The sequence below is a fragment of the Hylobates moloch genome, unplaced genomic scaffold (genome assembly GCF_009828535.3).
Source record: "Hylobates moloch isolate HMO894 unplaced genomic scaffold, HMol_V3 SCAFFOLD_19, whole genome shotgun sequence".
Taxonomy (NCBI): Eukaryota; Metazoa; Chordata; class Mammalia; order Primates; family Hylobatidae; genus Hylobates; species Hylobates moloch.
The window spans coordinates 41696091-41721906 of record NW_026652294.1 but is presented as its reverse complement, the minus strand read 5'-3'; the positions used below and the strand labels follow the sequence as shown (position 1 = coordinate 41721906).

The 25816-nt window shown below is 41.8% G+C and overlaps 3 protein-coding genes across 11 annotated transcripts in view; 2 read left to right on the top strand and 1 right to left on the bottom strand.

Annotated features, from left to right (window-relative positions):
• Positions 1-4172: 4172 nt before the first annotated feature.
• TMEM220 (transmembrane protein 220) lies at positions 4173-25148 on the top strand. Of its 7 annotated transcripts, XM_058431213.1 has the most exons (7): positions 4198-4392; positions 5155-5184; positions 7928-7988; positions 9058-9181; positions 10856-10915; positions 20966-21083; positions 24503-25148. In XM_058431213.1, the coding sequence occupies exons 1-7, from the start codon at positions 4321-4323 to the stop codon at positions 24527-24529; spliced, it is 492 nt and encodes a 163-aa protein (XP_058287196.1). In that variant the 5' UTR covers positions 4198-4320; the 3' UTR covers positions 24530-25148. The 7 variants fall into 7 exon arrangements, with proteins under 7 accessions (XP_031993668.1, XP_058287195.1, XP_031993669.1 ...); XM_032137777.2 differs by lacking the exon at positions 24503-25148 and having other exon boundaries at positions 4173-4392; positions 18640-21610; XM_058431211.1 differs by lacking the exon at positions 24503-25148 and having other exon boundaries at positions 20966-21610.
• Positions 11461-18646, top strand: LOC116458241 (protein mago nashi homolog). Its single transcript, XM_058431215.1, has one exon. The coding sequence runs from the start codon at positions 17825-17827 to the stop codon at positions 18122-18124; it is 300 nt and encodes a 99-aa protein (XP_058287198.1). The 5' UTR covers positions 11461-17824; the 3' UTR covers positions 18125-18646.
• Positions 22976-25816, bottom strand: part of ADPRM (ADP-ribose/CDP-alcohol diphosphatase, manganese dependent) — a 13783-nt gene continuing 10942 nt past the window's right edge. For 2 of the 3 annotated variants that reach the window (XM_032137772.2, XM_032137774.2), the window contains exon 4: positions 22976-23379. In XM_032137772.2, the coding sequence (XP_031993663.1) occupies positions 23069-23379 (311 nt within the window). In that variant the 3' untranslated portion in view covers positions 22976-23068. The remainder of the gene's footprint in view (positions 23380-25816) is intronic. The other variant, XM_032137773.2, reaches the window with a different exon arrangement.

The window sequence follows — 25816 nt, the reverse complement described above, 5'->3', positions numbered from 1 at the left end:
AACCCTTTCCTGCCCCAACACTACATTCACATGGAATCAGCAGAGCCTGGAGACAGCATGGCTTGGCCTTTGCTGATCTGGTGTGCTGGACAGAGGAAGGTAGATGGCATGGGCAGCAGTTTCTGATCCTTGTAATCCTTGTTCCCAATATGTCACCTTGGGAGCATCACCAGCACACACACTCTGGACATCCAGCACAGGCAGGAGCCACTCATTGGTGATGACCCTGTTTCAGACTTTGTCCGGCCTCCACCCCTGCCACATTCCAGAGTAGCTGACCACACCTGGCAGGATAGATAATGGAGACTACTAAAAGGAAAACAAGTCTATAAAAGAGAATGGCATGCGCATTCCATTGATACACACTTTGAACTGCACCTGGCTCAGAGAGCCACATGTCCTCCACTCTGTAGGCCAGCTAGGGGGGAAGCCAAAGCCTCCAAAATTGGTCTTCTGGAATCACAGCAAGGGGAGGGTTGAGCCTGTGAAATTTTCAACCCACATAAGCCCCCAAGAGGTTGGCCTGACCGAGAAATGTGAGTGTCCACATCTGGTGGAGCAAAGCACTCTCTCCAGTCTGTGTGAGGATGGACTTGGTCTACGCTTGCCTTTCAGATGACCTAACGTGGAGCCTCCAAGCCCATCGATCCCCCTTTGCTGACATTCTTCTTTTACATACTTTCATGCATTCATTTTCCCTCTCTCAATCCTGTGACCCTGGGAGGCCATTTGTGTCTTTATATGAGCTTCCTGTCTCTGCTCCATCTCTTAGCATTGGACTAATAACCCTACTCTCAGGGACCAAGCAAGCACCTCTATCTCCAAGTTCTCAGAGGACAGATGTCCAGCCATTCTCGGATTCCAGCGGGGAAGTGAGTCCAGCTCACCTCGCTCCTGTGGCTGAATTGCTTTTATGATGCTGTCACTGACTGGGCAGCCAGGGAGTGTCCAGCAGGATGAAGGGTCCTTTGTGCTGCCCTTTCTGCAGAGGGAAGCCAGCTTTGACAAGACCCTACTGCCTTTAAAACCTCATCTTCTCTGCAGTATTGTATCACAGCCTTTTGTTAAAAAGGAAAACGAAATTACTCTTCAAGCAGAGCTGTCTGAGATATTGGATTCATTTAAACATATTTTTCATTACTTTTCAGACTAAGCCTTCTCTTCTGTGTCTCTGCAAAGCCTGGACAAACCTATAGCAGGAGGTTTGAGAGGATTTCACACATTGCCTTAACTATTGAATCGTGACTTTACAAGTCATCATTCTTTGTTGCAAATGACAAAAACCCAATTCACACGGGCTTATGTAAAGAAGACACTCTGTTGGTTGTGAGATTGTTCCGGCTTCAGGCATGGCTGGATCCAGGCTTTTATCTCAGGTCCACTTCCTCTACAGCAACTTCACCCGCGGAAAGCCTTTCTCCCTGTGAGGCTTTCTCCTGACAGCTCCAGGCTCACATTCTACCAGCTCTACACATTCATCACAAAGAAAGCTTCTCTTTAATAGTGTGAGTAGGGTTGCCAGATTTAGCAAATATTTGGAACACATCATTGATGATCCAAAATTCAGTTCAACTGAGGTTGTCCTTTACTGACAACCCTACGTCCCATATAGGTCCTAGGATTGATCTCGGCAATCTGGATCCTATACCCACCCTAGACCCAATCACAGTGGTCAGCAGAATGGGATATGTCAGCTGGCAAGCCAAAGTCACTTACCTATCCCCAGAAGGAGGGGAGCATGGTCAGCCCTGTAGTCCACATCCATCCATAGTGCGTGTGGTAACCCACAGTACTAAAGACGCTGATCCTAGAAGAAAGGGGACTGAACCCCGCAAAGGCAAAACCAACAGACGCTCACTAAGGTGACTTTGAAAGTCCCAGCCAGGCGCAGTGGCTCATGCCTGTAATCCCAGCACTGTGGGAGGCCGAGACAGGCAGATCATGAGGTCAGGAATCAGAGACCAGCCTGGCCAATATGGTAAAACCCTATCTCTACTAAAAAAATACAAAAATTAGCCTGGCATGTTGGTGGGCACCTGTAGTCCCAACTACTCTGAAGGCTGAGAGAGAAGAATCGCTTGAACCTGGGAGGTGGAGGTTGCAGTGAGCTGAGATCATGCCACTGCACTCCAGCCTGGGCAACAGAGCAAGACTTTGTCTCAAAAAAAAAAAAGAAAAAAGAAAAGAAATAAAAAAAGAAAGTCCCAGACAACAGTGAAAACTGTAAAACTTCATGGTGGTTGTACAGCATTCAAGAGCTTAAAAGGACTTCCATGCCATTGTTTCCTTGTGGGTATTATAATCATTCCCTGTATTAATTTGCTAGGACTGCCCCAACAAAGTACCACAGACTAGGTGGCTTAGGGACAACGGAAATTTATTTTCTCACAGTTCTGGAGGCTGGAAGTCCTAATTCAGGATGTCAGTAGGGTTGGTTTCTCATGAGGCCTCTCCCCTTGGCTTGCAGACGGCCGTCTTCTCCCTGTGTGCCCATGTAGTCTTCCCTTTGTAACTGTCCCCTCTTCATATCAGGACACTAGTCATATTGGATTAGGGCCCACTCTAATAACCTCATTTTAACTTAATCATCTCTGTCAAGTCCCTGTCTCCGAATACAGTCCCATTTTGAGGCACTGGGGGTTAGGGCTTCAGCGTATGAATTGGGGGTGCAGGGGAATGCAAGTCAGCCCCTAGCACTCCCGCTCTCATTTTTTTCTTTTATGTAAGGAAAAGGACAGTGAGAATAGTCTTGGCTTGTTTCCAATCCCAGGGCTGATTTAGTGGTGGAACTCCACCCAGTGCTGGTCCCCGATGTCCCCACCCCACCTCTGCAAACACAGGTGCCCACCCCCCACCAGCCGCTAGGCTCCCTGCCTGGTCCCGGCACCCGACCTTCATGGTCCCAGCACCAGGCACAGAGCAGACAACATTCTTGAAATAAGTGTTTCGTGAAAAGAATGAAACTGAGAGGGAAAGAAAAAAAAACTAGACAGTTTTAGGAGATTTAGCTCAAAGGAAAGGAGGACAGGCACAGAAGCTCGTGATGTGAAGCGATAAAGACTCTTTAGAACAGCAGAAATGAGGCCTATGGATGTGTAAATGAGCCCGAGGAGGAACTAAGCAGAAGGGCGAATTACAAAACAGAAACAGACAAGACAGACTAGGGGAGAACAGTGAATATTTCAGTGTCTTCGGTTCATAAGAAATTCATGAGCAATTTTGGAAGTTTTGTTGGTTTTGGTGGTGGGAGAGAATTGTAAATATGTATAATATGTAAATATCTTTTATAATAAAAGCCCATGAAGATAAATGAGCCTGTCTGCCGAAAAGCTGTGAGCTGTGTAAGATGTTAATATAACTGTCATCACTCTAGAAATTACCATAATGCTTACAGGGATTTGAAAGTTCCTGAGCTTTGGAAGGAAATGCATAAATACTAAACAGAAACACACACACACACACACACACACACACACACACACACACATCTCTTTTTCTCTTTCTTATTTTTGTAAAAACAATTTTGTTTCTTTTTTTTTTTTTGAGGAGTCTCGCTCTGTCGCCCAGGCTGGAGTGAAGTGGCACAATCTGGGCTCACTGCAACCTCCGCCTCCCGGGTTCAAGCAATTCTCCTGCCTCAGCTTCCCGAGTAGCTGGGATTACAGGCTCCTGCCACCACGCCCGCCTAATTTTTTTGTATTTTTAGTAGACAGACGGGGGTTTCACCATGTTGGCCAGGCTGGTTTCGAACTCCTGACCTCAGGTGATCCGCCCACCTCGACCTCCCACAGTGCTGGGATTACAAGCGTGAGCCACTGCGACCGGCCTTTTCTTTCTTTCGCGTGAGTCACTGCGCCCGGCCCTTTCTTTCTTTCTCTTTCTTCCTCTCTCCCCTCCCTCCCGCCTGCCTGCCTTCCTTTTTTCCTTCTTTCCCCCCACTCTTTTTTTTTTTTAATATGAGGAAGGTAGCTTTAGTGAAAACAGGGTTTGGAGTTGAACCTATAATGGGTTCAAATTCGACTTCCGTCCACCACCGAGACTGCTTTCCCTGTGGGTCTCGCTTTCCCTGTGGGACTCGCTTTCCCATCCGCGAAACCGGGACGGCGCCGCCTACACCCCGCGGCGTTCGGGGCGGGCTGAACGGGACGCTGAGTACGGGCTCCAGCCACGCCCTTCGCTCCCCGCCCCCGGCGCGGAGCTGCGGCCACCGCAGTGTCCCCAGGGGACCGAAACCAGGGCGGGGTCTCGGTCCCTCCGCGGAAGGAGGGAGCTGGTGCGTACGACGCAGGACTCACCGCCCCGCGCCGCGCTCTCCGAGCCATGGCGCCGGCCCTGTGGCGGATCTGTAACGGGCTCATGGCCGCCTTCTTCGCGCTGGCGGCCTTCGTGCAGGTCAGGCGGCCGCGGTGGGAGGGGGACCCGCCCGGCTCCCAGCTCCGCCCCTGGCTTAGCGGGCCGTGTAACTGACTAGCGGGCAGAGCCGCAGGGGCGCACAGTTTATGGGGAGGAGGGGACTTGGGCTTTCTGCTTGGGGAGCCCCCAGTTTCTCCCCCGTCTAAGAGACGCGGATGTGTTCGTGGAAGCGAGTCCCGTACCAGGGCTCACACCCTGCAAGGGGCTGGTTCCGCGCGTGGAACTTCCCAGGGGACCTCAGAAGAAGCGGCCCTGGCCCCTGCCTTAACGTCCAGCCCGCGGACCACACTGAACCACACATCTCAGGGCCTAGGAAACCAAACCCTTTATACACACATCTCAGGGCCTAGGAAACCAAACACTTTATAGCATCATTAAACTTTCTAGTCGGCTTGGGGACCCCCTTCATAATAATTTCCCTCATTTCTTGAGACTGGTGGGGGGTGGGGGTGGAGAGCCCTTAAAATACCCATTCTGTGTTTGGTGACTCCTCTCCAGAGCTCCTTTGAAGGCTTTTCAAAAATGTGTGGCTGCCTGTTAAAAACATCTGTTGTGTCAGCCAGAAACCCCTTCACCCACCCTCATCTGCTGGACTATATCCTGTTCAGATTTTGTATCCTCGACGCCTATTGCAGTGTCTGGCACTTACCAATTAATTTAAAAAAGTACTTAACAAATGAATTTAAAAGGAATGGAACAGCACAGGATGTCTGCTAACACCTTGGTATTCTGGCGTTCCAGGTAAATGACCCAGATGCAGAGCTGTGGGTGGTGAGTATGAGCTGCTTCCAGGCTTTCCTCCGTTTGGAGGAATTGGGGAACGGCACAAAACACACGGTTTTATGTCTTTACCCCTCCTCCCTGCTTAATTTTCTTAGAAACTTAAAAATCAAACCCTTGGGAAGCTCTTTTTCCTAAAATATTAGTAGGCAGGATCAGAGTTCTAATGTAATGTGTGTGTGAATTTCGAACTTTCTGGAAACAGGTCTTTCTGCAGTATTCCCTTTGGTTAGATGGCCCAACTGAGGACTTTCTTGAGGACCTAGAGTAGGCCTCTCAAGACCAGTTGAACAATTCCTTAGGAGTTTCTAGCCAGACACTCAATGCAAACCTTTGACCGGAAAATAGCAGGCTTAAGTTCTGAGGTTCTGCTAATTCAGTGACTTATATTTCTAGAAAGTATTAACTCCTGGCTGGGCAAGGTGGCTCACGCCTGCAATCTCAGCACTCTGGGAGGCCAAGGCGGGTGGATCACTTGAGGTCAGGAGTTCGAGATCAGCCTGGGCAACATGGTGAAACCCCATCTCCACCAAAAAATACAAAAATTAACCAGGCCTGGTGGCCTGCGCCTGTAGTTCCCAGCTACTTAGGAGGCTGAAGCAGGAGAATCGCTTAAACCCAGGAGGCAGAGGTTGCAGTGTGCTGAGATCGTGCCACTGCACTCCAGTCTGGGCGACAGAGTGAGACTCCATCTCAAAAAAAAAAAAAAGAAAAGGAAAAAAAAGGTATTAAATCCTGTAAAACCTACAGTCTTCATATAAGCAATGCTCTGATTTGAACTATTTGGAGGAGGGGGCCATTGTTCCATACATCTTCCAAATATCTTTTTTTTTTTTTTTTTTGAGACGGAGTTTTGCTCTTGTTGCCCAGGCTGGAGTGCAATGGCGCAATCTCGGCTCACCGCAACCTCTACCTCCTGGGTTCAAGCGATTCTCCTGCCTCAGTGTCCCAAGTAACTGGGATTACAGGTATGCGCCACCACGCCCGGCTAATTTTGTATTTTTAGTAGAGACAAGAGTTTCTCCGTGTTGGTCAGGCTGGTCTTGAACTCGACCTCAGGTGATCCACCTGTCTCAGCCTCCCAAAGTGCTGGGATTACAGGCATGAGCCACCGCGCCCAGCTCTAAATATGTTTTATCTTCTAAAATATCTGAATTTTGCCCAGTTTCTCTCAATATAGATACACAAGACTGTACAGTATCACCAAGGAGACTATTCTTAGGCTTTAGAATAATATTGACAGAGGAGCAACAAGGATGATGGTATTTGGAATTATAACATGAAATTCTACCCAGGTTTTGTTTTTTTAGTGCAGTAAAACCACATTCTGATATTTACTATCCAGATCACTATGCCTCTGAATCGAATCAAACTGCCTTTGCCTTGGCACCCTGGTCCATATCTTGAATTCCAAATATTATTTCCCTGCAGACAAGTCTCAGACATCCAGCTTAATGGTGAATTTCCGAAAGACTGCCGTGTATATTCACCTGCATGTCACACTGCTCCTCATATATGCCCAAGGACCTCCCTAGCATCTTTCCCTCCAAAATCTACTTCTCCTGACTCACCCATTTCTGTTATCAGCAGAATCATTCTCTGAGTCATCCTTGTTCAGAATCTCAGTCATCTTTATCATCCCTCTGTCCCTTACCACTGCCTTGGAGAGCCCCTCAAAACACAAAATAAATTTGAGTCGGGCATGGTGGCAGGCATCTGTAGTCCCAGTTACTCAAGAGGCTGAGGCAGGAGGCTCACTCGAGCCCAGGAGTTCGAGGCCAGCCTGTGCAACATAGCGAGAGTCCCCTCTCCAAAAAATTAAACAATCTAGGTCTAATTGCTTATCTGTATAGTACCTGCACATTTTACCTTTCATTCATGCTCAGATGATATAATAGGAGGAATAGACCCCATGTCCCCATAGACATCCTCCCTCATTCACAGTTCAGCCCTCCACTGCCTCCCACATGGACCCCTGGCACCTGCCTTAACATCTTCTTCTGACATAAGCACAGAAATTGATGTGATTAGACAGCTACATTGCTTGGAAAGTCGCCATCCTTCTTATAAACCCACCCTCCCTACTTACTCCCTGCCAACAACACACACAATAGTAAGTTTGGCTAGAGCCTGCTTGTTATGAACAAGGCTTAGGACTAGGGCCTCTTTAGGGCCAGTCTTCTCATTTCCAAACAACTTACCAGCAGTTTCCAAAATGAAGAGCCTGACCTTATTACTGGGCACAGCTGATTGTGTATGCATTATGAGAAAACTTTCTGTGGTCTCACAGAGATGCAGTACTGGCCTGCATGGCCCATTGGGTCCAAAGCCAGCAGGGCCATCTAGCATCGTGGCTGCTCCTGCCCTACTTTTCAAAGAACATTTTCTTTTATGCAAGTGGGGAAAGGCCATTTGGGCATGAAAGTTGCTTGGGAGAGACTGGAAAGTTAGTGTGTCTTAGACCCAACCCTATGCTCAGTGCTAGAGCTGGAAGATGAATGAGCTTCTGGAATAGCCTATGGTCTAGGAGGACGGTAGATAAAATTGCAGGCAGACATGGTAAGTGCCACAAAAGGAGAATCTACCACTTTCTCAATCACCATTGAAACTTACAGGGAAATCATGGGGCACAACAGCCACTGATCTCATCTTTCTTTACTTCCTATATCTCTGAACATCTCATATATTGGGCATACATCTTAACTCATGTAATTTCCTCTCTTTTTGCTAACAGGTGGTGTACACAATCCCTGCAGTACTGACCCTGCTTGTTGGACTTAACCCTCAAGTCACAGGTATAAGCCTTGCATTCTGAATGGAGAGACAGCAAATCGGATTTCCTCATAATAACGAGGGTCTATCTGCCCAACTCCCAGGAGTAAAACGCGGGTCTCTAGGCCTTTCTTCTCATTTCTGTTAATCAGAGGGGCTAATTCTAATCATCCTTATCCATCTTCAGGAAAACGTCAGAAGGATCTGCTGTAAAACAGCATCTTCTGTTTTATAGAAGTGACAGGACAGATTCTTCTTCACTTTCTGTAAAATAGTTTCTCCTAGTGGGGCTCGAATGTTCTCAGGGGCCTTAGAATAAAAACTAATGAGTCCCACCTTGGTGGGGAAAATTCTAGTTCCCTAGATGCCTGGGCTCCCTGTATAGGCAGCTAGAACTCCGTCTGCATCTTTAAGGTAGATCAGTTAGGGCTCCTTTAGATACAAGATAGAAAATAACTCAAATGTGCTACGAGCTAGGAAGAAAAGGTATTGGTACAGTTTACTGAGAAGGTGAGGGGTGGTGCTGGCTTCAGGCTGGTGGACTCGGAACTTTAACTTCTCTCCACCTCTCAGTTCCACCATCTGTCATGCTAACTTCACTCGGGCTCCACACAGTGGCCCTGCAGCCCCCCGTTCACGTCTTCACGATGCCACGTCCAGTGGAATATGGACTGTGTTTGTTCACTCTACCAAAGTCTCAGAATGCAGTTGCTGGCTCTGATTGCTTGTCTGTTTGTGCTGATGCAAATCACTGTGGCTGAGGAGATAACATGTATTGATTGACCTAGCCAAAGTCCAGTTCGCTGGGAAACATGGACTGTGAGTGGTGTGGACATGGTGGATCCCCAAAGAAAATAAGGGTAATCGTCCTAGGAAGGGGAGCTGCTGAACAACCCAAACAAGAAATGGCCACTGAAGTTTATAATTGGTGCTGTGACCTCTGTGTTGTCCTAAAACAAAAAGGGGCGATGGGGGTGAGGGAGTCTGAATGTCTTTTCTGAAAGCAGACTATGGCAAAACATACAAAAAGATCATTTTTTGTCTGTGGGGCTGTTTTTCCATGATTAACAACATCAGAACATCTATTTTTAGGTAATGTTATTTGGAAAAGTATCTCCGCAATACACATACTCTTTTGTATGGTGTGGGCTGTTGGCTTGGCATCCTACCTCTTGCATCATACACAACAGAACATCTTACATGAGGAAGAAGGCAGGTGAGCGGTGATGTCTGCCCTGTGGAGGGATAGAACTGTGGGATAGAACTAAGGAATTGTGTTTGCAACACCTCATCTGTGCACAATGATAACTGAATTCCCCCAAGGTACCCTGCGGGGCAGGGAGGGTACTATCTTCTTTATAAGCTGATGAAACTGAGGAAATAATGGAGCCAGGATTCAAACCCAGCCCCATCTATCAGACTTCATTATCACTGCTAGTGGCAGTCACTACATATTACATTATATTACTGTCAGGCCATTGGACTTTGCCCCCTTGTAACTAGCAACGGTATGATACAGTAATACTCAGTCCGATCTAATATGGTGATAACTCTGTCAGTCTCTGATTCAGTTCTGGTTTAAGCCAGAATCTTATCTACAAGTATGATCAGCCATCTCAGAGGTCAGTACTTTTTTTTTTGAAACGGAGTCTTGTTCTGTCGCCCAGGCTGGAGTACAGTGGCATGATCTCTGCTCCCTGCAACCTCCGTCTCCCAGGTTCAAGCTAGTCTTCTGCCTCTGCCTCCGCCTCATGAGTAGCTACAGGTGCACGCCACCACAGCCAGCTAATTTTTGTATTTTTAGTAGATACAGGGTTTCATCATGTTGGTCAGGCTGGTCTTGAACTCCTGACCTCGTGATCCGCCCTCCTCGGCCTCCCAAAGTGCTAGGATTACAGGCATGAGCCACCGCGCCCAGCCGAGAGATCAGTACTTTAAGTCAACCTGTTAGACTTGCCCTGGTATGTCTTGCGTCATTTCCTTGTCCTGACCACTTGCTCCTATTTTATCACCTCTTCCTTTGCTTACTCCCACCCTTGTCTCCAAGGACTTATTAATAGGTCCTTTCCTTTCCTTTCTACTCCTGCTGACATCTGCCAACAACAAAATTCATAGACTTGTCAGTTAAACATCACTGAAAAGGTGTTTCTTTGTTATAACCCCCAATCTTTAGAACACTGGAGAGCCAATCTATAGGTTGGGTCTGTAGATGAGAATGTAGACCAAATGGGTTGAATCGCTTCCAGCGTGAAGCCCATGGGTTATAGTGAACTCAGCCTGGGGCTTCTAGTGGTATTATGGCTGACGTGATTGTTTTTTATTCTATGTAAAAGATAATGTGCGTATAATACATATTTATAGAAGCATATACACACCCCCAAATTATTAGTCTGATTTGTACTACAAATCATTCCTCTCCCCTAGGAAGTGACCCAATCTCTTGTAGTATATACACCACTCATGTATTGGTTTGGGCTCATTCTGCCTCATACTGAAGCCTCTTTAAAAATGTAAAAGTAGTGACTGATCAAATCTGGGATTTTCTTAGTTGCACTGTTTCTTCCAGCGACCTGAAAAAAGTGATATATCTGTGGATTTTTAAAAATATTCATTTCATTTTGGGGGGATCCACTTATAAATCAAGGCATAGTCAGGGATCTCATACCTGCCTTTTAAGATGAAATGTATTTTCATACAAGGCTTTAAATTCTCTGAAAAAAGTAATTTATGAATCATGGTCAGATTTGAAAATATTCCATCGATGCCATAGATCTTGAGGGAGAGTCAGTCACTCAGTCAGAATGCACTATCAAGTGGTCATGGAGAGAATGTGATGATATGCATCTCACTTGTAGCACTTCCAAAATCTGAAATGTCCACCCTTTTATAGGGAGCTGTCTGGTCTGGTGATTATTACAGCATGGATTATCCTGTGCCACAGTTCCTCAAAGTAAGTATTCAACTCATTAGTTAAAATCACATCTTCACGTTGGGAGGCTGAGGCGGGCAGATCACGAGGTCAGAAGATCAAGACCATCCTGGCCAATATGGTCAAACCCTGTCTCTACTAAAATACAGAAAATTAGCCCAGTGTGGTGGCACGCACCTGTAGTCCCAGCTACTCGGGAGGCTGAGGCAGGGGAATCACTTGAACCCGGGAGACAGAGGTTGCAGTGAGCCAAGATTGTGCCATTGCACTCCAGCCTTGGCGACAGAGCGACACTCTGTCTCAAAAAAAAAAAATCACATCTTCAAGGCTGACAAAATCAGGTATTAAGTGAAAAAACTGCCATACAAGTAAAAACAGGAATCTTTTGAAAGAAATCTTCCCTTTTCTTCAGGGAAGTTAATAATAGTTGATTTAAAGTGTCATGGTCACCCTTGTCCACAAAAACCGTAGTTTTCTACAAGGCCCATTATAGTCATGGGCAGTTGTCAGCCTAATGGGTGTTCTTCAGGGTGAAGGAAAATGATCTCAGGAGGAAACTTAGAGATTCAGGAAAGAATGAAGAGCAAAGACAATATAAATGCATGTGTACATATCAATGAATATTAACTAATTAAACATATACAGGATAGAAATACATGACAACAGTGGCATAAAAGCTGGAAAAGAGTAAATGGAAGTTAAGCGTTCTAAGGTCCTTTAATTGTGTGAGAAGAGATAATAGTATCCATTTATATTAGACTTTGATAAGTCAAGGATTAATGTTGTAATCGTCAGGGTAACCACTGATAGCATTAAAATGAGTACAGAAGGCAGGAGAAGGGGAAGGGGAAACAGAAACAATGGGACAAATAGGAAGCATGTGTTAAGATATAGATTTAAACCCAAATATATCAGAAATTACATTAAATGTAAAGGTAAAGATTTCAGTTAAGAGTCAAAGAATTTCAAAGTATATAAAAAGATTAAAAACCCAACTCTAGGCCAGGCGAGGTGGCTCACACCTGTAATCTCAGCACTTTGGGAGGCCGAGGCAGGTGGATCACCTGAGGTCAGGAGTTTGAGACCAGCCTGGCCAACATGGTGGAACCCCATCTCTACTAAAAATACAAAAAAATTAGCCAGGCATGGTGGCGGTCACCTGTAATCCCAGCTACTCGGGAGGCTGAGGCAAGAGAATTGCTTGAACCCGGGAGTCGGAGGTTGCAGTGAGCTGAGGTAGCACTATTGCACTCCAGCCTGCGTGACAGAGCGGGACTCAAAAAAAGAAAAAAAGAAAAACCCAGCTCTACGCAGCTTACAAAAGACAACCCTTAACTGTACTGATATAGAAAGATTTAAAGTCAAAAGATGAAAAAAAACTACAAACACCAGCCAAATGAAATACAGTATTGCAATTTTAACAGCAAAGTAGAATTTAAGGCAATTATTGGAGAAAAACAACTTTTCGTGAATTTTTTTTTGTTTTAACTTTTATTTTGAATTTTCAAACATATATAAAAGTAGAGAGACTAATATCGTGAATCAGATATACTCATCACCCAGCTTCAACAATTATTGGTGTGTCCAATCTTGTTTTATCTAAACCTTATCCGCACCACACTGCCAAACTATTTTTTTTCTTTTTTTCTTTTTTCTTTTCTTTTTTTTTTTTTGAGACAGAGTCTCGCTCTGTTGCTCAGGCTGGAGTGCAGTGGCGCGATCTCGGCTTGCTGCAACCTCCGCCTCCCAAGTTCAAGCAATTCTCCTGCGTCAGCCTCCCAAGTAGCTGGGATTACAGGCAGGTGACACCACGTCCGTCTAATTTTTTTTTTTTTTGTAGAGATGGGGTTTCACCATCTTGGCCAGGATGGTCTCAAACTCCTGACCTCAAGTGATCTGCCTGCCTCAGCCTCCCAAAGTGCTGGGATTACAGGCGTGAGCCACTGCACCCGGCCAGTTTAAACATATTTAATGTGTTTCAGTCCATGACAGTTATTGTCTTTATTGATGCTCAGACTGTCCCATTTTTGTCCAGTGGCACTTATTCAGGTCTGCTCCTGAATTCTTTCTGACATGACCCTAGTAAACCTTTCATAGCTTCCTTGTTTTCTGGTATGATAAGATGTTCCAGGCGCATGTTATACCCAGGATCATGTTTTAGGCCACAGACTTGGAATCAACAGTGTTTGCAATGTTTGTGAATTTATATATATATCATAAATGTATATGCATACATAAATATATACATGTACACATATACATTTAAAGTTAAAATGTCTTACGAGTTTATACTAACTACTCAAATTCAGAGGTACCAGTTCTCATTAACCTTATTGGACATTTTATATCTGTATCTCCTTTTAATCATGGCAAAATTTCTAGTCTCAGTGACCTCAACATAATCACCCATCTGATTTATTCTACAATACAAATGCAATCTCCAAATAATAATATGACTACTGAAAACAGGTTCTTTTGTTTGTTTTTGTTATTAGGATATAACCTACTAAGGGATGTACACTTAAATTACTGGGCATAGTTGTTCTGTATGCTAATCCCACCAAATAAATACACAGATTCATTTATTTCTAGGGCTAATTGTATTGAAAATGTATTGATATTATTTTATAATTATGTAAAATATCTACATGGCTCAAAAGTCAAATCTATAAAATAAGATATATTGAAAGAAACCCGGCTTCTCCAGCCCCCTGACCCTATAGCTTCCCTTTCCCTATGGGGGAAAATTTTTTCAGTTTTATAGTTTATCCTTCCACGATTTTTCAGTGGAGCAAATGTGCGACTTAGTTGTATTCCTGCTTATCTAAGGTAACTGGCAGTGTATTGTACACAGTTGTATTCCACTTGCTTTACAACTTACTACATCCTGGAGATCATTCTATAGTATAGAAAAACTTTTCTTACTCTGCTGATGGCTCCATAGCTTAATCAACCAGTCCTCTACTATTTAGATAGTATCCAGGCTTTTGCTATTAAAAATAGTGCTGCAGTTAATAGTGATATGCATATACCTAACATATTTTTACCAGTGTGTCTTTGAGATGAATTCCTGGAAGTGAGACTGCTGGGTCAAAGTGTAATTGCATAGTTCATATTTCTATATACTCCCAAATTCCCCCTCCAGGTAGCTCTTCCATTTTGCATCCCCACCAGCCATGGCTAACAGTGTCTGTTTCCCCATAGCCTTGCCAACAGCGTATGTTATCAAAATCTTGAATTTTTACTAATCGGATAGTTGAGAAAGGGGTAGTTTTAGCTTGCATTTCTCTTATTAAGAGCAAAAGTGAGCACATTTTCATATGGTTCAGAGCCATTTATATTTCTTTTTCTATAAAAATCTTGGTCTATCTCTGAGCAGTGTAGGTTTAACCTGATTCTAAGGTTGCTGGTCTTCTCTATTTTTAGAAGCTGTATCTGTGATGTAAGCTGAAAGCATTTCTTTGCAGTTTGTTATTTTCCTTTAACTTTGCTTATGCAAAGTATACTTTGCCATGAAAAAGTCTTTTGTTGTTTTTTTCATGTAATTGTATTTATCAGTCCTTTTCCTTATTGCTTCTGGATTTGGAGTCATAGTTAGGAAAACCTTCTCTCTCTCAGGTTGTAAAGTAACTTACCCAAGTTTTCTTCTAATACCTGTATAGTTCCATTTGTACATTTAAATATTTGACGTGTTTAGAATTTATCCTGGTGTAGGCCAGACGTGGTGGCTTACACCTATAATCCCAGCACTTTGGGAGGCCAAAGTGGGCGGATCACAAGGCTAGGAGTTCGAGACTAGCCTGGCCAAATGGTGAAACCCCGTCTCTACTGAAAATACAAAAATTAGCCGGGCATGGTGGCGCATGCCTGTTGTCCCAGCTACTTGGGATGCTGAGGCAGGAGAATCGCTTGAACCCGGGAGGCAGAGGTTGCAGTGAGCCGAGATCACGCCACTGCACTCCAACCTGGGAGACAGAGAGAGACTCTGTCTCAAATAAATAAGTGAATAAATAAATAAATAGATAGATAGAATTTATCCTGGTGTAATGGTATGAAGAACATGTCTAATTTTATATTTTTCTATGTGGCTATCTGGTTATCTCAACACCACTTATTAGAAAGTAGATTCATGATGCCAACGGAAGACACTTTTTAATGACAAAAGATTCAATTCATCAAGAAGATATAACAATGCTAAATTTGTATGGACCTAATAACATAGCTTCCAAATAGAACAAAAATTGACAGAGCTAAAGAAGAAAAATGGAAAAAGCCACAATCATCTTGGGAGACTAACACACTTCTCTCAGTTACTAACAAACAAACACAGAAAAGAAAAATAATGATATAAAAGATGTTAACCACACAATAAACCAAGAATGGCAGGATACACATTCTTTTCAAGTGCGCATTGAGTATTTTGCAAAAAGACTATATGTTTGGCCATGAAATAAGTACCAACAAATTTCAAAGACTGAAATCCTACAGACTATGTTATTTGACCACAGTGCAATTAAGCTAGAAATCATTAACAAAAAAGATAATTAGGCAATTCCTGTATATTTGGAAGTTAGGAAATAGACTTTCAAATAACACTTGGGTCAAAGAAGAAATCACAATGGAAATTAGAAAATATTTTGAACTGAATAAGGTGAATACTACATATCAAAATGTGTGAGATGCAGCTAAAAATCATGCTTAGCGGGAAACATATAGCCATAAGTACATTTTTTTTTAAGCTTCCAGGAAGTTAGCAATTTTTCATTTCAAGAAGTTAGGAAAAGAACAGCAAGTTAAACCCCAAAGAAACAAGAAGAAAATAAACATCAAAGCAGAAGTCAGTGAAATAAAAAATCAACATAAAAATAGAGAATTAACAAGGTCAAATACTGATTCTCTAAAATGATTTATAACATTGATAGGCCCTGACAAGACAAAAAGGAAAAAAGAGCACGAGGAAGTACAAATAACAAATATCAGGAATAAAAAAGAGAACACTACTATATATCTAGTAAGTATTGTAAAAATCATAAGTGGATATTATGAAGAACTTTACACCAATAAATTTGAAAATATAAATTAGACAAATTTCTTGAAAAAATACAGTTTACCAACATTTACACAAGAAGAAATACTCAGAACAGTCCCATAACTATTAAAGAAATTGAGTTCATAGGGCCGGGCATGGTGGCTCACGCCTGTAATCTCAGCACTTTGGGAGGCTGAGGTGGGCAGATCACCTGAGGTCAGGAGTTCGAGACCACCCTGGCTAGCACGGTGAAACCCCGTCTCTACTAAAAATACAAAAAATTAGCTGGGCGTGGTGGCGGGCGCCTGTAATCCCAGCTACTTGGGAGGCTGAGGCAGGATAATCGCTTGAACCCCGGAGGCAGAGGTTGCAATGAGCCGACATTGCGCCACTGCACTCCAACCTGGGTGACAAGAACGAAACTCCGTCTCAAAAAAAAAAAAAAAAAATGAGTTCATAATTTAAATTTTTCCTAAAGGAAAACTCTACACCTAGATGGCATAGCTGGAGACGTCTACATAATATTTAAGGAAAAAAAAAATACCAACTTTCAATATTTCCAGAGAACAGAAAAAGGAGGAACACTTTCCAACTAATTTTATGAGGACAGGTAACCAAAACTTGACAAGAACATGACAAAAAAATGAAATTACATGGCAGTCTCACTCATGACCACAGATGGAAAACTCCTAAACAACACGTTAGCAAATCAAATCCTGCAATATATAACCCAACCACCAAGTTGGGTTTATTCTAGGAATGCAAAGTTAGTTTCACATTAAAAAAACCAACCAATGTTTTCCACCACATTAATGCAATGGAATAAGAGAATAAACTATCTTCTAGAGCCATACAGAAACAGCATTTCATAAAACTCAGCATCCATTTATGTTAAAAGCTCTTAGAAAATGGGTGTAGGAGAGAACTTAACGTGATAGAAGATATCTACACTGAAGCCTGAGACTTAATGGTGAACAGTTGAAAACTTTCCCTCTGAGATCAGGAATGAGATGAGGTTGGCCATATTGCCACTTGTACTCAATGCCATGCTAGCTATTGTCCCAGCTATTGTCCCAGCCGGTAAAATAAGGCAAGAGAAAGAAATAAAATGCCCAAGGATTGGACAAGAAGAAATAAAATTTTCATGATTTGTGGGTGATATGAATACATGTGTAGAAAATAAAAAAGAATCTAAAAAATTACTAGAATAAGTGAGTTTTGTATGATCACTGGATCAGGATACAAGAATTAACTGCTTTTCTATCAGGAAGTAACAAAGTGATAATACAAAAAGTTAACATTTATAAAAACATTCAAAAAATCAACTCCGTAGGAATAAATCTAGCAGAGATATGCAAAATCTCTACACATAAAACTATAACACATTATGGGAGAAATTGAAGAAGACCTAAATAATTGGAGGGCTAAACATATAATGACAAAAGGATGAATAAATAAAATGATAGAACAATAGAATTTAGAAACAGATCTATACATATGTAGGGTTTTGACTTATGACAAAGATGGTACTTCAGGGTAGCTAAGAAGGCAGTCTTTTCAATAAATAGGCTAGGATAAATTCAATGTCCATTTGGAAAAAAGTGAAACAACCCCTACTTTACAACTTTCATAAAAATCAATTCCAAGGGGATCACAGATCTATTATAAAAAAGCAAAACAGAGTGTTGGGTGCAGACCGCGGTGGTGCGGCTTTCTTTTAGAAGTTCAGTCTCAGTTGTCTTTTGCAAGCCATGGAGGATGACTTTTATTTGCGCTACTACGTGGGGCACAAGGGCAAGTTCAGCCATGAGTTTCTGGAGTTTGAGTTCTGACCGGACAGGAAATTAAGATAAGCCAACACAGCAATTACAAGAATGATGTCATGATCAGAAAAGAGGCTTATGTTCAGAAAAGAGGCTTATGTACATAAAAGCATGATGGAGGAACTGAAGAGTATAATTGATGACAGTGAAATTACCAAAGAGGATGATGCGTTATGGCCTCTTCCCAACCGAGTGGGCTGGCAGAAGCTTGAAATCATTATTGGAGATGAACACATTTCTTTTACAACATCAAAAATTGGTTCCCTTATTGATGTCAGTCAATCCAAGGATCCAGAAGGCTTACAAGTATTTTATTATCCTGTCCAGGACCCTAAAGTGTTTGGTCTTCAGTCTTATTGGATTACACTTCAAGATTAAACCAATCTAAACTGAATATTGATGTGGACATGGGGGGGTGGGAGTAGTTTTTAATTACCATTATCAAGAACATTTTGTGTCTATCAGGGCAGTATATTTTTATAAACTATAAATGATTATCTTTAATAAATATGTGATAAAATCCAAAAAAAAAAAAGCAAAACAATAAAACTTCTAGAGAATAGCTTCAAAACCTTGGTGAGGGAAATTCTTAAACAGAACACAAAAATCATTAGGAAAAGATCAACTTTAACATTGTCAAATTAATCAATGACTTCCTCAAAAGACATCAAGTGGGACAAGGTATTTGTAATACATATAAATAAGGATTTATATTTAGCATATATATAATGAATTTCTACAAATCAGTGAGTTATATTTCAATAAAACAACTGAGATGAGAACATACTAAAATGTAATTATGTGTTTTATCAATTCAGTCTTTATACTTGTTTCCAAAGCAATCCATAATTTTTATGGGATTTTTATTTATAATAATTTTTGTGTCTTTATAGGAATCCAGTTGGTGGAAGAATTCAGTTGGCTATTGCCATTGTAATCACACTTTTCCCATTTATCTCATGGGTCTACATATATATAAACAAGGAAATGCGGTCCTCCTGGCCAACTCATTGCAAGACAGTAATTTAAATAAATTCAAGAACTTCGTTTTTAAAATGAATATTTTCAATCAATTTTTTATAAACATTAGGGGAACAAGCCAGGAGTTTATTTCAGGTAATTTGGGCTAATAGAGTTTTTTAAAACTCCATATAACTTTTTAAGGGTGCATATAATTCGATGTAAGATTGGATGGGACAAGTAAGAGATGGTCTGATTATTTTCTGGAAGACTTTCTGCAGGGTCTTGTGTCATAATGTAGTGGAAAAGGCTAGAGAATAGATGTTTAAAAATACAAGTTCTAACTCAACTTTGTAACTATGTAATTTGGGCAAATATATAAACCTCCTGGTGGATATTTATCTATAAAATAGGATTAATGCCAGATCTACTTACTTATACAGTAGCAAGGATCGATCTAGATAATGTAAGAACACTCTGAAGATATAAAGTGTTCGGAAAGATTGCAGAGGGCTGCCCATGATTAAAATAGAGGGGAGCAGGGATTGGGTAATACACTGAAATAGAGGTTCAAGAGAGGGCTATACCCCGATCTTTTTTTTTTTAGACAGTCTCACTCTGTTGCCCAGGCTGGAGTGCAGTGGCATGATCATGGCTCACTGCAGTCCTGACCTCCCAGGGCTCAGGTGGTCCTCCTACCTCAGCCTCCCAAGAAGCTAGGACTACAAGTGTGCACCACCATGCCCAGCTAATTTTTTTAAAATTTTTTGTAGAGACAGGGTTTCGCCATGTTGTCCAGGCTGGTCTTGAATTCCTGAGTTCAAGTGATCTGTCCACCTCGGCCTCCCAAAGTGCTGGGATTACAGGTGTGAGCCACCATGCCCAGGCCAGCCCTAAATTAATCTTATCCAGAGCTGGCATAGTGCAGTGAACTAAAGGAGAACTCTAGGTGAATCAAATGAGCAGGCATGTCTTGGAAAGAGAGGGAAGCTGGATAGAATAAAGGAATTAGGGACCAAACAAGAAGGAAATAGGGAATATAACTACATTCTAAATGAGAAATAAGGTCAAAATCTATACACATTCTTTATAAATGGATGTCCAAAATAACCCTAGGGAGGAGAGCTTTTTTTTTTTATTTCCATTTTCATTTAAAAATGGATACTTGATTATTAGAAAACTTATAATTGTGTTTGGAACAACTTGAGTATTTGAATCTAATTTTCCAATTGCAAATTTTATGTTACCTAAATACAGATAAAGTATTTCCAATGAAAATTTAGTGTCCAAATGAGTGGGGCTATAAATGTAAAATATACTGGATTTTAAAGACATGGTAGAAAAAGAATGTAAAATTTTTTTGTATTGATTACATGTTGAAACAATATTTTGGCTATATTGGGTTAAATATACTATTAAAGTTGATTTTATGTTTCTGTTTACTTTTATTTATGTGGCTTACATTGCATTTCTGTTGGACAGTCCTGTATTTAAGTATCTAGATGGCAACTTTTTACATATGCAAGCATCAAATTCTGGTCAGATACTGTTTTGTCTGATCTAGGAAAGAGAGATCTGGGAAATACTTCACTCAGAAAGAACAAGTAGTACCTTCCACAGGTTAGGAGAGTGTAAATGAGTCTCGTAGTTTGTCTATTTTTATTGTCTTTATTACTATAGTAAGTATTCTATAAATATCTGTTAAAGGAGGTATGTGTATTTTGTTTTTGTTATTGGCACAGTGGCCACTGAATGGTGAGAAATTCTCTAAAATGAAGACTTGAATTGGGTAAAAAGGGAGAAAACAAATCTAGTTGATATTAAAAGTCAAAGTGAAACTTAAGGGTCAGTAAAATACAGGTAAAGGATTTGAGTTTTCCAGTGTACATTTTGCTTACATATTTGTGGCTTTTATACCTCCTTTAGTATTAATTAACTACTGAAGTCACATGCAAAGAAACAGACTCATTTGCAAATTCCCTATGGGCTCTACCCATTGACCAAGTCATGTTTACTTCTGTGCTTAAAGACAGTAATGTTCAAGATGTGCTTTCATCATGTATGCCTCTCCCACATCAGACTACGAAATTATGTGAATATTCATAGTCTCTTTTGCATCTCGAGTTAAGCATATAAAAGGCACTTTTGGTGGAATCGTCTTTTGAAGAGTATTAATGAAATTGAATTTAAGTATTGTTAAATTTAATATTTCTATTATTAAAATCTTTTTTTGAGATGGAGTCTTGCTCTGTCCCCCAGGCTGGAGTGCAATGGCACGATCTCAGTTCACTACAATCTCCACCTCCTGGGTTCAAGCGATTCTCCTGCCTCAGCCTCCCGAGTAGCTGGGACTACAGGCACCTGCCACCAGGCCCAGGTAATTTTTCTATTTTTAGTAGAGACGGGGTTTCACCATGTTGGCCAGGCTGGTCTGGAACTCCTGACCTACGGTGATCCACCCACCTCGGCCTCCCAAAGTGCTGGGATTATAGGTGTGAGCCACCATGCCCAGCCTCTATTATTAAAATCTTTCACACCTTCACATTTTTCTTCCATTGTTCTCTATTTCACACAAATCTAATCATGTATTCCCCAGTTCAGAAAGCTCTAAGGGCTCCACACTATCTGGCAAGTTAAATTCTAACTCTTGGCTCATCAGTCAAGGATCTCCATAATATGGCCCCAGCCTGTCCTCTTCTGCCGTATTTCTTGCCATATCCCCCTGCTCCCAGCCCGGCACCTTCCTGGTGAATCGTCACAGCATGACTTGCCATGTCTGACTTTGGCATATCCTTCAATGCCTCTGCTTTTGCTATTCTACTTGATATACTCTTCCCCACTTATTCAAGCCATTTTTCTTCATTTTGCATGTCATCCCCAATCCCTTCGAACAAAATTAAATTCATCTTCCATGTTCTCAGTCATTTCTTTGTGTGACAGCAAATTTCACACACTTGAATCATGGATGTCTATCTAATTCATGGTAAGGTTTATGAGTGCAAGAGTACACTATAGTCACCTCTGTGGTCAGCTGAACAGTGGCCCTCAGAGAGATACATGTCCTAATCCCTGGATATATGTTACCTTATATCACAAAATAAATTTTTGCAGATGTGATTAAGCCACCCTGAGATGGGGGTTACCTAGATTATCTGGTTGGGCCCTAAATGTTACTACAAGTGTCCTTGCAAGACGAAGTCTGAAGTAGATCTGACTACAGACAGCAGAGAATATGATATGACAGTAAAGAAAGATTTGAAGATGCTACACTGCTGGCTTTGAAGACAGAAGAAGGGGCCATGAGCCACAGAATGCAAGAAGTACAGCTCTGGAGGCTAGAAAAGGATTCCTCCTAGACCCTCCTCAGGGAGCATGGCCATGCCAACACCTTGGTTTCAGCCAAGTGGAAATGATTTCAGACTTCTGACCTCCAGAACTGCAAGAGAACAAGTATATGTTGGTTTAAGCCACCAGGTTTGTGGGAATTTGTTACAGCAGCCATAGAAAGCTAACACTCCTTTATATCCCTATAGTGCCCATGTATTCAACAGGCATGCTTATTTCTTATAGTTGTTTAGGCCCTGAATCAAACTTTCTCTACACCTGAATAGTCCCCATTTGCCATCTAATGTTTCTGCACATAAGCCTTAGCATATATGAAAACAGTGTTAAACATGTCCCATTAGTGTATAAAGGGAGTCAGTGTAAATTTATTTACCTGCTGTAGCTTCACACAGCAATGGCTGGTGGCCCAAACAGACCAGGCTGAGTGGCACATGGCTGCACTGCCACTTGGTCCTACGAATCCCAAGAGGACTACATGACTTTTCTGGAGGCCCTTCTTACAGGGATGGGAGCGCCACACGCTTACCGGTGAAATAACTATTGGTAATTTTGTTTACAAAATGGGAATACAAGCCTATAAAAATCCAAGTATAGGTGTTCTGAGCAAAAATTGTCCAAAGCTCATTTACACAGCAGGGTGAATAGAAAAAGCTTACCTGAGCTTATATGCTGAACTTGAAGTTGCATAGTTAACACATGTGAATAAATTCTCCTCGTAAAAAGTTAAAAAAAATCAGGTAAGGCCAAATAAAATCCTTCATGAGGACTATACGCCCCTTATGAGGACTATACGCCCCTGCCTCAGTTTCCTCCCTGGTTTATTTTGTTTCTAACTTACAATGGATACATGATCCAAAATAACATTTCTGAGTATTTTATCAACCATCACACACTGAAACTACAAATACATTTTGTTATGCAAGCTGAATACTAAACAATGAGACGGAGGATTTTTATTTTTTCGTTTAGGAGGGACAAACACAAAGCTCATTTTCTATCAAGTTAAAATAAATTAGACTAACAATGGAAGGCTCTTTCTTTCTTGTAATTCATAATTCTGTCTGGAACTCTGCCTCTCCCTTTCAACATCATTTTGTCAGGATAGACATGAACTGTGCCAAAGGCTTGGCTGTCTGGAGCTGTTTCAATAACTCCTTCTAGGTTGATGTGGTATACACCAAAAGGATCCTCAGAGTAGCCACCATCATGGGTGTGACCAGCAAAGAAACACACCACACACTCATGAGACCAAATGACTGCCAGGGCATCTCTGTAGTTCCAGGCCAGGCACACATTGTCAGAGGCGTCCGGGTAAATGGGAAGATGGCCTGTTAGTTAAAGAAACGAAGAGTTATGAGCCAATTAAGAAATAGCTCTTCTATAAAAATAAATGGGTAAAAGCTAGTACTCAGAAAAAGAAAAAAAATTGCTATCTCATTATGCAAATGAACTGAGACCAGAGAGAATTCACACACATGAGAAAACTAGGCCATCTACAGCCACATCTCTGGAGCATAGAAGGGTAAGACAGTTCACATGAGGCGCGACAGGCTGCTGTAGAGGCAAAACCCTGAAATCTCTGAGGCCTACGTCATCTCAAGTTGCCCAAACACCGAGGAAGATCGAGGGTGTCCTATGCAGGGCAGTCTGCAAAAGCAGCTTGAAATTGGGCAGATGCTGTGCTGGAATCCAATCCCATTGATTTCCTTAAATATGAATGTTATATACACAGAATGATGTAACACTAATAAAAGAACAGGTCGGGTGTGGTGGCTCATGCCTGTAATCCCAACACTTTGGGAAGCCAAGGCAGCTGGATCACCTGAGGTCAGGAGTTCAAGACCAGTCTGGACAACATGGTGAAACCCTGTCTCTACTAAAAATACAAAAATTAGCCAGGCGTGCTGGTGTGTGCCTATAGTTCCAGCTACTCAGGAGGCTGAAGCAGAAGAACTGCTTGAACCCGGGAGGTGGAGGTTGCAGTGAGCCAAGATCACACCACCACACTTCAGCCCGGATGACAAAGCGAGACTCCGTCTCAAAAAATAAAAACGTAAATATAAATAAATAAATAAACAGTTTAGGCATGGGCCATGGATTATGTGTCATTGACATAAACAATGCCTCCGAACTGATTTATGGGACTTTAAACACCCATGAGATCAAGGTAGCCATACCCACTTTTCAGATGAAAAACTGAGTTAAAACAGGGAAGAGTTATACTGGCATCCAAAGGAGGTATGTAGAAGTAGAGTTAGGAGAAGTTCAAATTTCTGACAGCAACACAACTATGATCAAGCCACAGTTCTCACTCTGAAGTACAGCTCACATTGCATCTTCCCATTAAATCACTTTTTTTCTATTACCGTTCATTTTTATTCTAAAATTTAAACATGCTTCTATTTAATATCTGTTTGTAATACAAGGTTTTGTTTTGTTTTGTTTTTAAAGTGCATACACGTGCTGATTACCACCTAAGGGCTAAGCGTCCAAAGGCATGTGCTGCTTTCCAGCACCTCGAAGCCATATTGACTCATCTATCAAGTCCCTGCAGCATTCGACGCCATTAGTTGTTCCCTTCTCCCTGAAACACTTGGATTCCAGGACACCACTGTTTCTCCCAGTGGTGTCTTTCTAGTTTTTCCCCAACTTCAATGGCCACTAATTTCCAGTCTCCTATGCTGGTTTCCCCTCATTTCCCCAGCGTCTTACCAGGAGTGCCTGAATGCTTGGTCCTTGGACTTCTCTATTTATACCGGCTGCATTGGTGATCTCTTAGTGATTTCCATGCCTTAAATGTCATCTATACTCTTTCAACTTCCACATTTATTATCTAGCCCAAATCTTTATTCTGAATTTCAGACTTCTAATGTCCAAACTGCCCACTCAACATCTCCACTGATGTCTAGTAGGCATCTGAAACTTCTATTTCCAAACCTGAACCCCTGCCCTCTCCACTCACACCCCTCATCCTGCAGTGTCCCCTATCTCAGCTAATGGCAATTCTATCCTTCCAACTACATGGCCAAAATTCAAAAAGTATAGGATGACCTCGGAGTAGCCATAATGAAAGTTAAAAAGCAAAAGAAAATGTCTATTACACTTTAACTTTTAAACTTTACTAAAGAAAACTTCAATCATTCCGTTTTTAAAAGTTTGCTTCTCCAGTTTCTAGGCTTACATCAAATGCTAGAAGAAATGTAAGAGACTGCTAAATTAGATAGGTGTACCGCCATGAGCAAAAAGAAAAGGGAAGAACACAGGATCACATGGGAAAGGGGATGGAGACATAAAGCATGGATTCTAGTCTCAGTGCTGTCAGCAGCTCCATGATTCTGCTATGCAATTCAGTCTCTTTGGGCTTCAGTTTCCTTATATTTAAAATTCAAAGGTTTGGCTATATGATCTGTAGCTTCCTTTCTGCTCCAGAACAGGCTGGCAGTGGAAAATTTAAAAGCAGACACAAGTCAAGAAGTATCCTAGTTTCTGAGACCACTTATTATAGAGCCAAAAGGTGTCACATCATTCCAGCAACCCAAGGGCACTCATCTCTTCCAACCCTTGAATGACACTTGGTATTCCAGTGGGAGCAGAAACACTTCTGCTCCTTCTACATGTTTTTACCACATCAGTGGAAGATTAATAAGTAAAAACTACCTTTACAGATAGAAATATAGTTTTATATAATCAACTATCTGAATAGCCTATCATTTTCAAAGGGTTTTTTTTTTTTTTTTTTTTGAGACGGAGTTTCACTCTTGTTGC